We start from the raw sequence: 14,179 nt of genomic DNA, 5'->3' as shown, positions 1-14,179 counted from the left end.
AGGTAGCGGGGTAAACCAATAGGAGCAGAGCTCCCATATGGGGCGGAGCTCCACGATATAGAACTAAGGACACAGAGGTATTTATAGTGAAGGAACAGGTTGATTGATGATCAGGAACAGGTGTGGAATGATGGGACTGGAACCCAGCATGCATCTGAGAAGTTCAGGAGAATGACAACAGGGGGAGACAAAAACACAACATACACAACCAACCAATAGGCCTACTACAACATAAATAAACACAGAAAACCAACACGGTACGTAACACTGACTATCCGTAAGATGGAACACCTGGACCCCCATCAATCCGGCTTCAAGGCTGGGCACTCCACTGAGACTGCTCTCCTTGTTGTCACGGAGGCCCTCCACTCTGCTCAAGCTTCTTCCTCAAGCTACCCTCTCCTCTGTTCTCATTCTCCTGGACCTGTCTGCTGCCTTCAACACAGTCAACCACCAGATCCGTCTCTCCATCCTCTCAGAACTGGACCTGTCTGCTGCCTTCCACACAGTCAACCACCAGATCCTTCTCTCCATCCTCTCAGAACTGGACCTGTCTGCTGCCTTCCACACAGTCAACCACCAGATCCTTCTCTCCATCCTCTCAGAACTGGACCTGTCTGCTGCCTTCCACACAGTCAACCACCAGATCCTTCTCTCCATCCTCTCAGAACTGGACCTGTCTGCTGCCTTCCACACAGTCAACCACCAGATCCTTCTCTCCATCCTCTCAGAACTGGACCTGTCTGCTGCCTTCCACACAGTCAACCACCAGATCCTTCTCTCCATCCTCTCAGAACTGGACCTGTCTGCTGCCTTCCACACAGTCAACCACCAGATCCTTCTCTCCATCCTCTCAGAACTGGACCTGTCTGCTGCCTTCCACACAGTCAACCACCAGATCCTTCTCTCCATCCTCTCAGAACTGGACCTGTCTGCTGCCTTCCACACAGTCAACCACCAGATCCTTCTCTCCATCCTCTCAGAACTGGACCTGTCTGCTGCCTTCCACACAGTCAAACACCAGATCCTTCTCTCCATCCTCTCAGAACTGGGCATCTCTGGCATTATTCTGAACTATTATGGCATCCTGCTTCAGCATCTGATCATCATATTTCATATACGCTATGAGCAGTTTAGTTTGGGTCTGTTTTTTAGGCGGAAATTAGTAGAATAAGGCTTTCAGCAGGAGGGTTAGTTAGAACAAGTTAACTGTCAAGAGAGCGGCTATCGACATCTCTGGACATCTCTGATTGGCAGATCTGTAGATCAGGGTGTTTAGCATCACCAGCACGTGCAATAGAGAAGTATGGGAAAAGTCTCTCAGTGAAGGTGTGTTTATGAGTGTGGATGAGTGTCATGTCTTCAGGGTCGTAGAAGGACACCTCCCCCTTGTTGTAGTCCAGCTGTACTCTGATCCTCTGGGGTCTCCTCTTCAGAGTGATGGTGTTACGCCTTTTATCGTCTGTATACTTACCATCCCACTGTTTTATAGCCCAGATTCCATACTTTGGTGATGGTTGTACCTCCCCCTTTCTGTCACTGGACTCTTTAACTACACCCATGATCCATCTAGGATGGTCCCCCACCTCCACCTCCCAGCTGTGCTCTCCTGAGATGAACCCCTCAGAGCCCACAACATCTGGATACTTCATAAACCGTTCTGGGTTGTCAGGCAGCTGCTGCCTTGGCTCTGTACGTCTCACACTGGTCAGATCATCAGACAGAGAGAGGGAGGGATGTGCAGTGTTGGGGTCCAGAATCACAGGAGCTTCAAAACAAACACAGAGATATTCTACTAATTATTTGATGGGCTTTATTCCAGTATACACTAAGAATCTTGTATAACTGTAAAAATATTCAAATCTTCTTCCAGATAGGACACATTCTAATATTTTGGTCCTCATATCAGGATCTGATGATCTGAATTTTCTTTCGAAAATGTGAATACATTTCCACGTTGTTGAAAATCAATGACACATCACTAGTCAACTAACACAGCTTGTTTTGTGAGCCTGCTAACATTGTAAAGTAGTGCTATAGTTAACTAGGTAGCAGTGGGGAGTACTCACCGAATCCATTGCGTTGCAGTATTTTGGCTCGACTAGCGAGTGTGTGTTGTGATTCTTAACAACGTTTAAACGTAGTTCCGTATTTCAAAATCAAAGCAGAACATTTTGATTGGTTGGCGATATGAGGACCAAAGCATGAGAACGTGTCACAAATTGTCGTCAGTACTAACCGTGCTTGACAATCCCCTGCATCTTCTCCCAGACTCTGAACTGCAGGTTGCCCAGGTGTTTGGCCACGTCTATCAGCGCTCCTGAAACCTTCTCTGGGTCTGGCAGTGTGAACTGGGCTCTGGAAGAACATTCAGGAGTCAGTGCTGCTGTGGGCTTGGGTTCAGAACCCCAGAGAAGAGAGACCAGAGACAGATCACTTACCTTTTCTTACTGGCCTTGAAGTTCTGGAGAGGAACAGAGGAGAAGTGTCATCAATGCTCGTGATGTCATCAATCAGTCTTTGAATACAGTTACAATTGCTGTCTGAGAGAAGGCATCCTTACCTGCAGGAAGGAGATGTCTTCAGCTTTCAGCTCCTTCTCTAAGGCTGTGGTTGTGTCTGAAAGTGATGATATCTGTCTGCTCAGTGCCTCAGTCTTCTCCTTCATCATCTGACTCTTCTGCTCCTCTTCCTCCCTCAGTGCAGCTATCCTGGCCTCCTCTTCCTCTCGTAGAAACTGGTGAAATGTCTCGAACCCCTCCTTAATCTGTCTCTCTGTGTGCTGGGCCTGGCTCTGGAGACAGCAAGGCAAATATATCTTGATCATTGTAGTTTTACTATAATACATTAACTCTTTTCTATGATTATTAATATTTAAAGTTTAGGTGAAATGTATGCAGCTCTCTTTACAATATTGAGTTGCAAATGCATGACTATCAGTTAGATGTCAACAGTATCCAATACTGAGCAGAACAAGAGAAGACCACATCACTGAATACAACACGTTGCCTGACGTACACAGTACCTTAATGTGCTCTGATGTTTCATCACAGGTTTTTTTCATAGGATTTTTTACTTTGTAAAAGACCTCCAGCTTCTCCTGTAAGGGGTTCAGAGCTGTCTGGAGTTCCTCCTAGATTGAGACAAAACTTTACTGAGGAGGTAGACACAGAGGCTGCGGTCCATCATGACCAAAACCTCACCACACAAAAACAATTTCTTCCCGACTGCTGTTGGCCTCATTAGCGAGGCCCGGGACCCCCACTGACCCTCACTGACCCCTACTGACCCCTACTGACCCCTACTGACCCCCATTGACCCTCACTGACCCCCACTGACCCCCACTGACCCCTACTGACCTCCACTGACCCCCACTGACCCCTACTGACCCCTACTGACCCCCACTGACCCTCACTGACCCCTACTGACCCCTACTGACCCCCACTGACCCCTACTGACCCCCACTGACCCTGACTGATAGCTTGATCCCTACTGACATCACAGTCACACTGCACTATTATCATGTCATATTCCACTCTTCTTGTACATTTTTGGCAATAAATCTGTTTCTGATTCTGATTCTGATTCTGATTGAGATTCTGACTGGGAGATTTCTGGACTCATTTGACAGTATCTGTTTACCACAGTTCTGTAGGAATCATTATCATAACCCTTATATAGTATAGTATAGAAACACATTCTCTCAGCACTGCCAAAAGTACATTTCTTATTTCAGACAAAAAAGGATCAGTCACAGTCAAATTAAAACAGAAACTAGAAATGATCATTCGTTGTTATCAACAACCCTTTATCTTTTCACCCAGCATGTGCATAACATCAAGTGACACTGCTATCTAATTTCAAACAATTTTTTTTTATAATTGTATTCATGTTTACCTTACGTTCCTGTGCAGCCTCGTCTACTGGGACACAGTCATGACCTCTATGTATTCTTGCGGTCTGACACACCACACAGACGAGCTGTTGATCCTCCATACAGAAGAGCCTGAGTACCTCACCGTGCACACTGCACAGCATTTCAGGCCCTGACTCCTCTGAGAGAGACTGTGTAGAACCCATTTTTGACGATGCCAGCCCCTCTTTTGCAAAAGCCTCTTGACAAAGTTCTCCTGCTTTTAAACTTTAAACAACACTTCAATAAAATGTGAAGATAAGAATAGAATGTGACTTGGAGAAAGCTATTTTGACGGTAGTATTCTCTTGTAATGGTTTAGTCTTCTGCTCTTCCCTGTTGTAGTCTTGACACTGCTGTGTTGTAAGTCTGATAGAGCACTCCCTTTAAAAACACTGAGCTGCACTTTAACCTCATCAGAGAGACAGATAGAGAGACAGAGAGAGAGAGAGAGAGTTCAGCATTGAGTAATCCCATCACTACAATCTCAGTATCACAGGGGCAGTTTCCAAGAGAGAATGAGGGAGAGAGAGCGAGAGAGGGAGAGAGAGCGAGAGAGGGAGAGAGAGAGAGAGAGGGAGAGAGGGAGAGAGGGAGAGAGAGAGACAGAGCGAGAGGGCAGTTTCCAAGAGAGAATGAGGGAGAGAGAGTGAGAGAGGGAGAGAGAGAGAGACTGAGCGCGTGAGAGAGAGAGAGAGGGCAGTTTCCAAGAGAGAATGAGGGAGAGAGAGCGAGAGAGGGAGAGAGAGCGAGAGAGGGAGAGAGAGAGAGAGAGGGAGAGAGGGAGAGAGAGAGACAGAGCGAGAGGGCAGTTTCCAAGAGAGAATGAGGGAGAGAGAGCGAGAGAGGGAGAGAGAGACAGAGCGAGAGAGAGAGAGAGAGAGGGCAGTTTCCAAGAGAGAATGAGGGAGAGAGAGCGAGAGAGGAAGAGAGAGAGAGAGGGAGAGACAGAGCGAGAGAGAGAGAGAGAGGGCAGTTTCCAAGAGAGAATGAGGGAGAGTCAGAAGGAGGCGGGCGGGAGGGGGGACAGAATGGGACAGGGCAAATAACACTAGAGTCATTGGAAGGATGCAAAGAATTCTCGACAATGTATTAAAAATGAACATTTTATTTATAATTATGTTAATTTGTCCAATTACTTTTGATTCCTAAACGTTTCATACAATATTTTTGTTCAACCCCTTGAATTAAAGCTGAAAGTCTGCACTTCAATTACATCACGATTGTTTCATTTCAAATCTATTGTGGTGGCATACAGAGCCACAATTATGGAAATGAATGAATGAATGAATAGTTTAATGACCACACGACCTAGGTCGGTGGAATTTGTTTTCGGTACAGCTCAAACAGCAGTGTCAAAAAACATACACACATTGCACATGACTATTACATGGACATGAACACACATAACCACAAGAGAGAGTCCTTATGGCAGAGGGGAAAAAACTGTTTTTGAAACGGGATGTGTTTTGGTGCCAGGGATCGGTAGCGCCGTCCAGAGGGCAACAGTTGAAACAGGTGGTGAGCAGGGTGGGAGGGGTCAGAGATAATTTTATGTGCTCTATTTGTGGTGCGTTTGAGATACAGTGATTCAACTGATGGGAGAGGGGTCACTGTGTCACTGTCCAAATACTTCCGGACCTAACTGTATGTGATTCTCTTCACACAAGCTACATGTTTTCATATACATACATGATTCTTATACCATAATGCTCACACTCCACAGCAAAGTTTTGTTGATAGACAGCAATAAAAGAAAAATAATCTGTTAATTTACATTAAACAGAATAAACAATAAACATTGTCGTAAACATTTTAAAAATGTCAACAATCATAAAACGCAATCATAAAATTAAAAAATACAAATCAAACCGTCAATCTCAGTATTTCATAATTATAGGAGAGAGCATACATGTGGCTCATGTGGCTTTGTATCTGACCAAATTAAAATTACATGTGGGGTTCCCCAAGGGTCAATCCTTGGCCCCCTTCTATTAAATTTCTACATGCTTCCATTGGGACACATCATAAAAAAGAACAAAATTGCCTACCACAACTATGCGGATGACACTCAAATCTACATAGCCCTCTCACCGAACGACTATAGTCCCATTGACAATCTCTGTAATTGCATTGAGCAAATAAACGCCTGGATGACACAAAACTTCCTCCAACTAAACTAAAAAGGACAAAACAGAGAAAATCGTATTTGGTGCACCTGACAAAAGATCGAAAGTCAGTGCAAAACTTGATTCTCTCTCTCTTCAAACTAAAAAACAGGTCAGAAATCTTGGTGTAATTCTAGACTCCGATCTAAACTTCAACAGCCACATAAACTCGATAACTAAATCAGCCTACTATCACCTGAAAAACATCACAAGAATGAGAGGTTTCATGTCCAAGCAAGACCTTGAAAAACTCATCCATGCATTTGTTTCGAGTAGACTTGATTATTGTAATGGTCTAATAACAGGCCTATCTAAAGGAGCTGTTCATAAATTGCAGCTCATCCAAAACGCCGCTGCTAGGCTCCTAACAAAAACAAAGACATTTGAACACATTACACCAATCCTGAGATCCCTGCACTGGCTACCAGTCTCTCAGAGAATTGAATTCAAAATCCTCCTAATTACATACAAGTCACAAAACGGTCTTGGACCAAAATACATATCAGATCTCCTCCCACCCTATATTCCCGCAAGGTCCCTAAGGTCAGCTGAGACTAATCAGCTAATAATTCCAAGAGTAAAAACAAAACACAGTGCAGCAGCTTTCAGTCACGCTGCTGCATGCTCCTGGAACAAACTCCCTGAAGAAATCAAACAGGCCCAAACCCTTAAAATGTTTAAATCTAAGCTAAAAAAATCTTCATGTTTTGCACCAGTTATGATTAAACACAAACACTTCTATCAATGTCTTTTTTCCATTAACTATTGTCTTTTTAAATGTTTTATCTATTTACTTCTTATATTTGCTTTTATTCATTGTAATTTTTATTTTCTTATGCTCCTCTTGCTGTATTTTTAAATAATGTATGTAAAGCACTTTGAATTGCCCCTGTTGTATGAAATATGCTGTACTAATAAACTTGCCTTGCCTTGCCTCATGTTTTACAAACAGACTCATACACTCCTCACTAGGATGACATCATGGCCAGGATCACCTCTGATTGGCAGATCTGTAGATCAGGGTGTTTAGCTTCACCAGCACTTGCAATACAGAAGAAGGGGAACAGTCTCTCAGTGAAGGTGTCTTCATAAGTGTGGATGAGTGTCTTGTCTTCAGAGTCGTAGAAGGACACCTCCCCCTTGTTGTAGTCCAGCTGTACTCTGATCTTCTGGGGTCTCCTCTTCAGGGTGATTTTCTTATTATCTCCATCTCTATACTCACCATCCCTCTGTTTTATAGCCCAGGTTCCATGCTCTGGTGATTCTAGTATCTTTGTGAAACTGGACTCTTTAACCACACCCATGACCAATCCAGGAAGGTCCCCCACCTCCACCTCCCAGCTGTGCTCTCCTGAGATGAACCCCTCAGAGCCCAGAACATTAACATACGTCATGAACCGTTCTGGGTTGTTAGGCAGCTGCTGCGCTGCGCTCTGTCTCACACTGGTCAGCTCATCAGACAGAGAGAGGGAGGGATGTGCAGTGTTGGGGTCCAGAATCACAGGAGCTTCAAAACAAACACAGATGCATTATACACATTATGCGCTGTAGTATTTATTTAAAGATGGGCCTAAGAGGACAGATCACACGGTAACCACTGCAATGGAAACGGACAATGAGAAGAAGATCATGCGGAAATGTGGATGTGGATGGGAGAAGGTGACCACATCCCGGGGGCTGCGAATCCACCAGGGGAAAGCAAGATGTGGGGGGAAAGGCCAAAAGTAACCTTGCACTGCAGAGACAGGTCAGACAAACTGCCAACATCCGAGTTCAACATCATGCCCCCCAAGCTCAGCGAAGTCAGACACGTTGTGGAGAAGGCAAGGTCTTCATCAGCACCGGGCCCCAATGGAGTACCCTACAAGCTCTATAAGAACTGCCCCAAAGTGCTAGAGCTGCTATGTTACCTTATGAGAACTGTTTGGAAAAAGCAATGTATTCCATCTGAGTGGCAAAGAGCAGTAGCGGTCTTCATCCCCAAGAAAGAGAACTCCAAAGACATTGGCCAATTCAGGAGCATCGCCCTGTTAAATGTGGAAGGGAAGCTCTTCTTCTCTGTATTGGCCAAAAGGATGACAAGCTACCTGATGGAAAATGGCTACATCGACACCAACTGCCAGATGGCAGGAGTCCCAGGCTTCCCAGGTTGTGTAAAACACTCTGCAATGATCTGGGAACAGATCCAAAAGGCCAAGCGCGAGAAGACGGACCTGCATGTCAACTGGCTCGACCTCGCCAATGCCTATGGGTCAGTTCCACATCAGCTGATCAGCTATGCCATGGAGTTTTTCCACATGCCCTCCAGTATCAAGAACTTGGTAGCAAGCTATTTCAAGGATCTGCAGTTGTGCTTTACCCTCCAGGACTTCATCACCGGGTGGCTGCAGTTAGAGGTGGGAATCGCCATGGGGTGTGAGGAGAGAGTAGAGAGAGAGGAGAGAGACAGGAAGAGAGAGAGAGAGAGAGAGGAGAGAGGAGAGAGAGGAGAGAGGAGAGAGGAGAGAGAGAGACAGGAAGAGAGAGAGAGAGAGAGGAGCGAGGAGAGAGTAGAGAGAGAGGAGAGAGACAGGAAGAGAGAGAGAGAGAGAGAGGAGAGAGGAGAGAGAGGAGAGAGAGAGACAGGAAGAGAGAGAGAGAGAGGAGCGAGGAGAGAGTAGAGAGAGAGGAGAGAGAGAGAGGAGAGAGAGAGAGAGAGGAGAGAGAGAGAGCGCCATTCCTCCCATTCCTAATATTTTAGGATTAGTTTGATTAATAAAGAAATGTGGCAGCGAACTGGTGAACTTGCCAACAACACGCTCACTCGAAGGGGTCAAAAAGTGAAAGTGAAACTTATTGTGTCAACAATATCTAGATTTTGGCTTTTTTCATAACACCAACTTGAAGTTTTAAAGTACCCACTCAATATAATAAACAACAGTTTAACGATCACTAAATACTTATAATTTGTGGATTGGATTCACTATTCTCATTTGCCGGAGTCTACCGGTAAACAATTTGTAACTTTCAGGCACTGACATTTTGATACTGCCTAATGTTATTTATCCAGCCCACTATGGGGCTCATGTATTGTTAATAAACCTTGGCACTTTTTATATTATTGTCCATCTCATTTGTTACTGTGTGAAGCAAATCAGGGCTTGCTACACATTTATGAATGTTGTATTTCTATGAACATATTCAAATAGTCTATTTGATAGTTATTCTTAATCCAATTCTCGTCAGTACTACTAACCGTGCTTGACAATCCCCTGCATCTTCTCCCAGACTCTGAACTGCAGGTTGCCCAGGTGTTTGGCCACGTCTATCAGCGCTCCTGAAACCATCTCTGGATCTGGCAGTGTGAACTGGGCTCTGGAAGAACATTCAGGAGTCAGTGCTGCTGTGGGCTTGGGTTCAGAACCACAGAGAAGAGAGACCAGAGACAGATCACTTACCTTTCCTTACTGGCCTTGAAGTTCTGGAGAGGAACAGAGGAGAAGTGTCATCAATGCTCGTGATGTCATCAATCAGTCTCTGAATACAGTCACAATTGCTGTCTGAGAGAAGGCATCCTTACCTTGAGTAAGGAGATGTCTTCAGCTTTCAGCTCCTTCTCTAAGGCTCGGATTGTGTCTAAAAGTGATGATTTCTGTCTGCTCAGTGCCTCAGTCTTCTCCTCCATCATCTGACACTTCTGCTCCTCTTCCTCCCTCAGTGCAGCTATCCTGGCCTCCTCTTCCTCTCGTAGAAACTGGTGAATTTTCTCAAACCCCTCCTTAATCTGTCTCTCTGTGTGCTGGGCCTGGCTCTGGAGACAGTAAGGGGAACATATCTTATAATCACTGCAGTTTTACTATAATACATTAACTCTTTTTACCTTACCTTTTCTATTATTATTATTATTATTATTATTATTATTATTATTATTATTATTATTATTATTACTATTACTATTATTTAAAGTTTAGGTGAAATGTATGCAGCTCTCTTTATGATATTGAGTTGCAGATGCATGACTATCAGTTAGATGTCTACAGTATCCAATACTGAGCAGAACAAGAGAAGACCACATCACTGATAGGGCTTTCACACCGGCAAAGAACCGTGCCGGTTCGTGTTCGGAAACCTCATTCGCCAGACAGCGCCAACGTTCGGAGGTTTCCGAACACGAACGCGAACCGGCATGGTTCTTTGCCGGTGTGAAAGCCCTATGAGAGGAGTGTCGTCAATGCTAGTGATGCTAGTGATGTCAGCAATCAGTCTCTGAATACATTTACAATTGCTGTCTGAGAGCCAAAAAAGGCCCAGAAAAAACTGTTTTTCCTGAGGCAGCTCAGGAAATTCCACCTCCCAAGGACCATGCTGGTAAAGTTCTATACTGCCAAGATCCTTCTGCTTGTTTATAAAGCTCTCACTGGCACAGCACCAGAATATTTGAAAGACCTTTTGCTAGCATATCAGCCCAATGGAGCTCTCAGGTCTTTTGCTAGCATATCAGCCCAATAGAGCTCTCAGGTCTTCTGACGCTGGTTTTCTCTGTGTACCACATGTACAAGAAGAGATCTGGTGAGGCTGCATTCTCATTTTATGCACCCAGATTGTGGAATGCACTGCCAGTTTACATTAGGGATGCAACCTCAGCACATATGTTCAAGTCAAGACTAAAAACCTTTTTAATATTGCCTTTAAATGACAAAATAATTAAATTAAGATTATATAATGATTGAAGCACTTTGAGCTGCAACGTTTTCAGGAAAAGCGCTATACAAATAAAGTTGTTATTATTATTATTATTATTATTATTATTATTGAGTCATGTCATGGCAATAAAGTCTTCTGATTCTGATTCTGATTCGGAATACAACACGTTGCATGACGTACCGTAATGTGTGTTGATGTTGCATCACAGCTTTGTTTAACTTTGTTGAAGACCTTCAGCTTCTCCTGTAAGGGGTTCAGAGCTGTCTGGAGTTCCTCCTAGATTGAGACAAAACATTACTGAGGAGGTAGACACAGAGGCTGCGGTCCATCGTGACCAAAACCTCACCACACAAAAACAATTTCTTCCCGACTGCATTTGGCCTCATTAACGAGGCCCGGGACCCTTGGATTCTGATTGAGATTCTGACTGGGAGATTTCTGGACTCATTTGACAGTATCTGTTTACCACCGTTCTGTAGGAATCATTATCATAACCCTTATATAGTATAGTATAGAAACACATTCTCTCAGCACTGCCAAAAGTACATTTCTTATTTCAGACAAAAAAGGATGAATCACACTAAAAATTAAAACAGAAACTAAAAATGATCATTCATTGTTATCAACAACCCTTTATCTTTTCACCCGGCATGTGCATAACATCAAGTGACACTGCTATCTATCTGTCACAGAATTTCTAATTATTTTTGTAATAATTGTATTTATGTTTACCTTATGTTCCTGTGCAGCCTCGTCTACTGGGACACAGAGATGACCTCTATGTATCCTTGACGTCTGACACACCACACAGACGAGCTGTTGATCCTCCAGACAGAAGAGCCTGTATCTCTCATTGTGCAGATTGCACAGCACCTCAGGCCGAGGCACTCTTGTAGCCATTTTTTGACACGATGCCAGCCCCTCTTTTGCAAAAGCCTCTTGACAAAGTTCTCCTGCTTTTAAACTTTAAACAACACTTCAATAAAATGTGAAGAAGCACTTGGAGAAAGCTATTTTGACAGTAGTATTCTCTCCTAACGGTTGAGTCTTCTGTTATTCCCTGCTGTAATTTTGACACTGCTGTGTTGTAAGTCTGATAGAGCACTCCCTTTAAAAACACTGAGCTCCACTTTAACCTCATCAGAGAGACAGATAGAGAGACAGAGAGAGATAGAGAGACAGAGAGAGAGAGAGAGAGAGAGAGAGAGATAGCATTGAGTAATCCCATCACTACAATCTCAATATCACAGGGGCAGATTCCAAGAGAGAATAGCTATAGCATCATTATAGGCCTCCTTACTCTGTGAGCTGTGGCAAGCAACCATTGTGTGTGTGTGTGTGTGTGTGTGTGTGTGTGTGTGTGTGTGTGTGTGTGTGTGTGTGTGTGTGTGTGTGTGTGTGTGTGTGTGTGTGTGTGGGTGGGTGGGTGAGTGGGAGCGGAGAGGTTGAGGGGTTAAACTTGCCCTGTAGCTAATACACACACAAGAAAGTACATTTATATCCGCATTTGTCATCTACAGGTTTTTGTGTAAAACCTATACAAGATGTAAGTTAGCTGGAAGTATGTACAGTATATAAATGATGTTATATGTATGATGTTCAGTATCAGTATATCCCAACAATATCAACATTGTTTTAATCTACAGCGTGATTGTTATTGTTAGAAAACAGAATATTAAGTCTGAAAACACGTTCCATATCATGGAACTCAAATTCCATTGGATTATATCTCATTGCGTCTCTCAGAAATATTCTGATATAGCATCTTTGCTAAATTTCCGGCACTAACTAGGGGTTAGGGTTAGGGCTAGTTAGATTACTTAGAAATGTGGGAACATCAAGCTGTGGGAACATAGACACTCTCCCCTGTGGCTGCACGCTAGCTCTTAATATGATAAGTGAACACGCTAGCTCTTAACATGCTAAGTGAACACGCTAGCTCTTAACATGCTAAGTGAAGTCGTTTGGTTCAAGCACGAACATCAAATACAGATGAGCTTCACGAAGACAACATTGTAGATAACCCTCTCTTTAACCAGCCTTAGTAGACTCAGCCATGCCACGTCCAGAAGAGATACAGTAACTGCCCGAATTGAAGACAATTCACTCGCTAGCCTTTTCGTCCTTCTGAAACTGTGAAGTGAAGCCCCTTTTAAAGACAAATCCGTGATGTCAGGTGTTGTTTAGGTCGTTTGTTCTGAGGTGGATCTGGACATGGGAACACCTCGGGGGGGTTCGTCTGTCATCGACGACACGTTTAGACCTGGACGTTACACCAGGTACGTTTAGACCTGGACGTTGTTAGGAGGATATATATTTTTCTAAGGTTTTATTGTTAATTCTTCTAGAACCAGTTAGTTAGATATCTTATCAGTTTTCCTGTTTTAATAGGCACGTTATCAGTATGGTACCCTACACAAGACCAATTAGAAGGCATTAGGGAGTTACTGTCTGTCTGGGACTGTTCTGTCTGGCCTTCAAGCCAGGTGCAGCAGAATACTCCTTTCTTAGCTCTCACGTCAAACACATGACAACACTCAATTCATAGTTTTAGACCATTATAATCAAGGCCATTAGGTGTTACATCATAGTGACCAAAAGGGGAAGGGCTAAACGTATATAATATCATGTAAAATCTGAAGTGAACAACCTTGCCTCCTGAGACCGCCTCAGGAGTGGGGTCCAGCTGATGCATCTCTGTACTCTACGTGTCATTTTCAATAAATATACCAAGTGTGCAACAGAGAACTTCTCTCCTCTTTCTTGGGGCAGTCGACAAAATAACCGGATCCGATTTCATTCTAACAACGTTACACCAGGTAGGTGGACTCCGTCCACAATCAATGGAATGGAATGGACTTTATTTGTCATTGCTACAGTGATCTGCTTTGGATCAGAGAAGAACCGGAGAGAAAATAAGATGTGTGCACAGATGGTTTGGAACTACCACTCTCCTTTAGAACAGTCGTGCCTTTTTAAATTTATTTTTACTCCCTTTAACCTCATCAGAGACAGATAGAGAGACAGAGAGAGAGATAGAGAGACAGAGAGAGAGATAGAGAGAGAGATAGAGAGAGAATTCAGCATTGAGTAATCCCATCACAACAATCTCAATATTCACAGGGGCAGATTCCAAGAAAGAATGAGGGAGAGAGAGCGAGAGAGGGAGAGAGGAGGAGAGACAGAGAGAGAGAGGGAGAGAGAGAAGGAGAGAGGGCAGTTTCCAAGAGAGAGAGAGAGCGAGAGAGGGAGAGAGAGAGGGAGAGAGAGAGGGAGAGAGGGCAGTTTCCAAGAGAGAATGAGGGAGAGCCAGAAGGAGGGGGAGGGAGGGGGGACAGAATGGGAGAGGACAAATAACATTGAATGCTATCAATTTATTGTTTGACCTGCTTATACAGGTCAGTTTGGCTCAATG

General features: G+C 43.9%; 1 protein-coding gene across 1 annotated transcript in view; it reads right to left on the bottom strand.

Annotated features, from left to right (window-relative positions):
* LOC308150846 (E3 ubiquitin-protein ligase TRIM39-like) overlaps positions 1 to 11,664 on the bottom strand; it is a gene marked incomplete at both ends in the record, with an annotated part of 14,670 nt that extends 3,006 nt beyond the window's left edge. The window contains 6 exons of the mRNA XM_080523635.1: positions 1,211 to 1,768; positions 2,240 to 2,358; positions 2,442 to 2,464; positions 2,564 to 2,794; positions 10,945 to 11,040; positions 11,497 to 11,664. Of these exons, the coding sequence (XP_080379761.1) occupies positions 1,211 to 1,768; positions 2,240 to 2,358; positions 2,442 to 2,464; positions 2,564 to 2,794; positions 10,945 to 11,040; positions 11,497 to 11,664 (1,195 nt within the window). The remainder of the gene's footprint in view (positions 1 to 1,210; positions 1,769 to 2,239; positions 2,359 to 2,441; positions 2,465 to 2,563; positions 2,795 to 10,944; positions 11,041 to 11,496) is intronic.
* Positions 11,665 to 14,179: the final 2,515 nt, after the last annotated feature.

Source organism: Nansenia antarctica (genome assembly GCF_963989245.1).
Source record: "Nansenia antarctica genome assembly, chromosome: 2".
NCBI classification, from domain to species: Eukaryota; Metazoa; Chordata; class Actinopteri; order Argentiniformes; family Microstomatidae; genus Nansenia; species Nansenia antarctica.
Note: the sequence above shows the minus strand (reverse complement) of the source record. Positions and strands in the feature narration are given on the sequence as shown.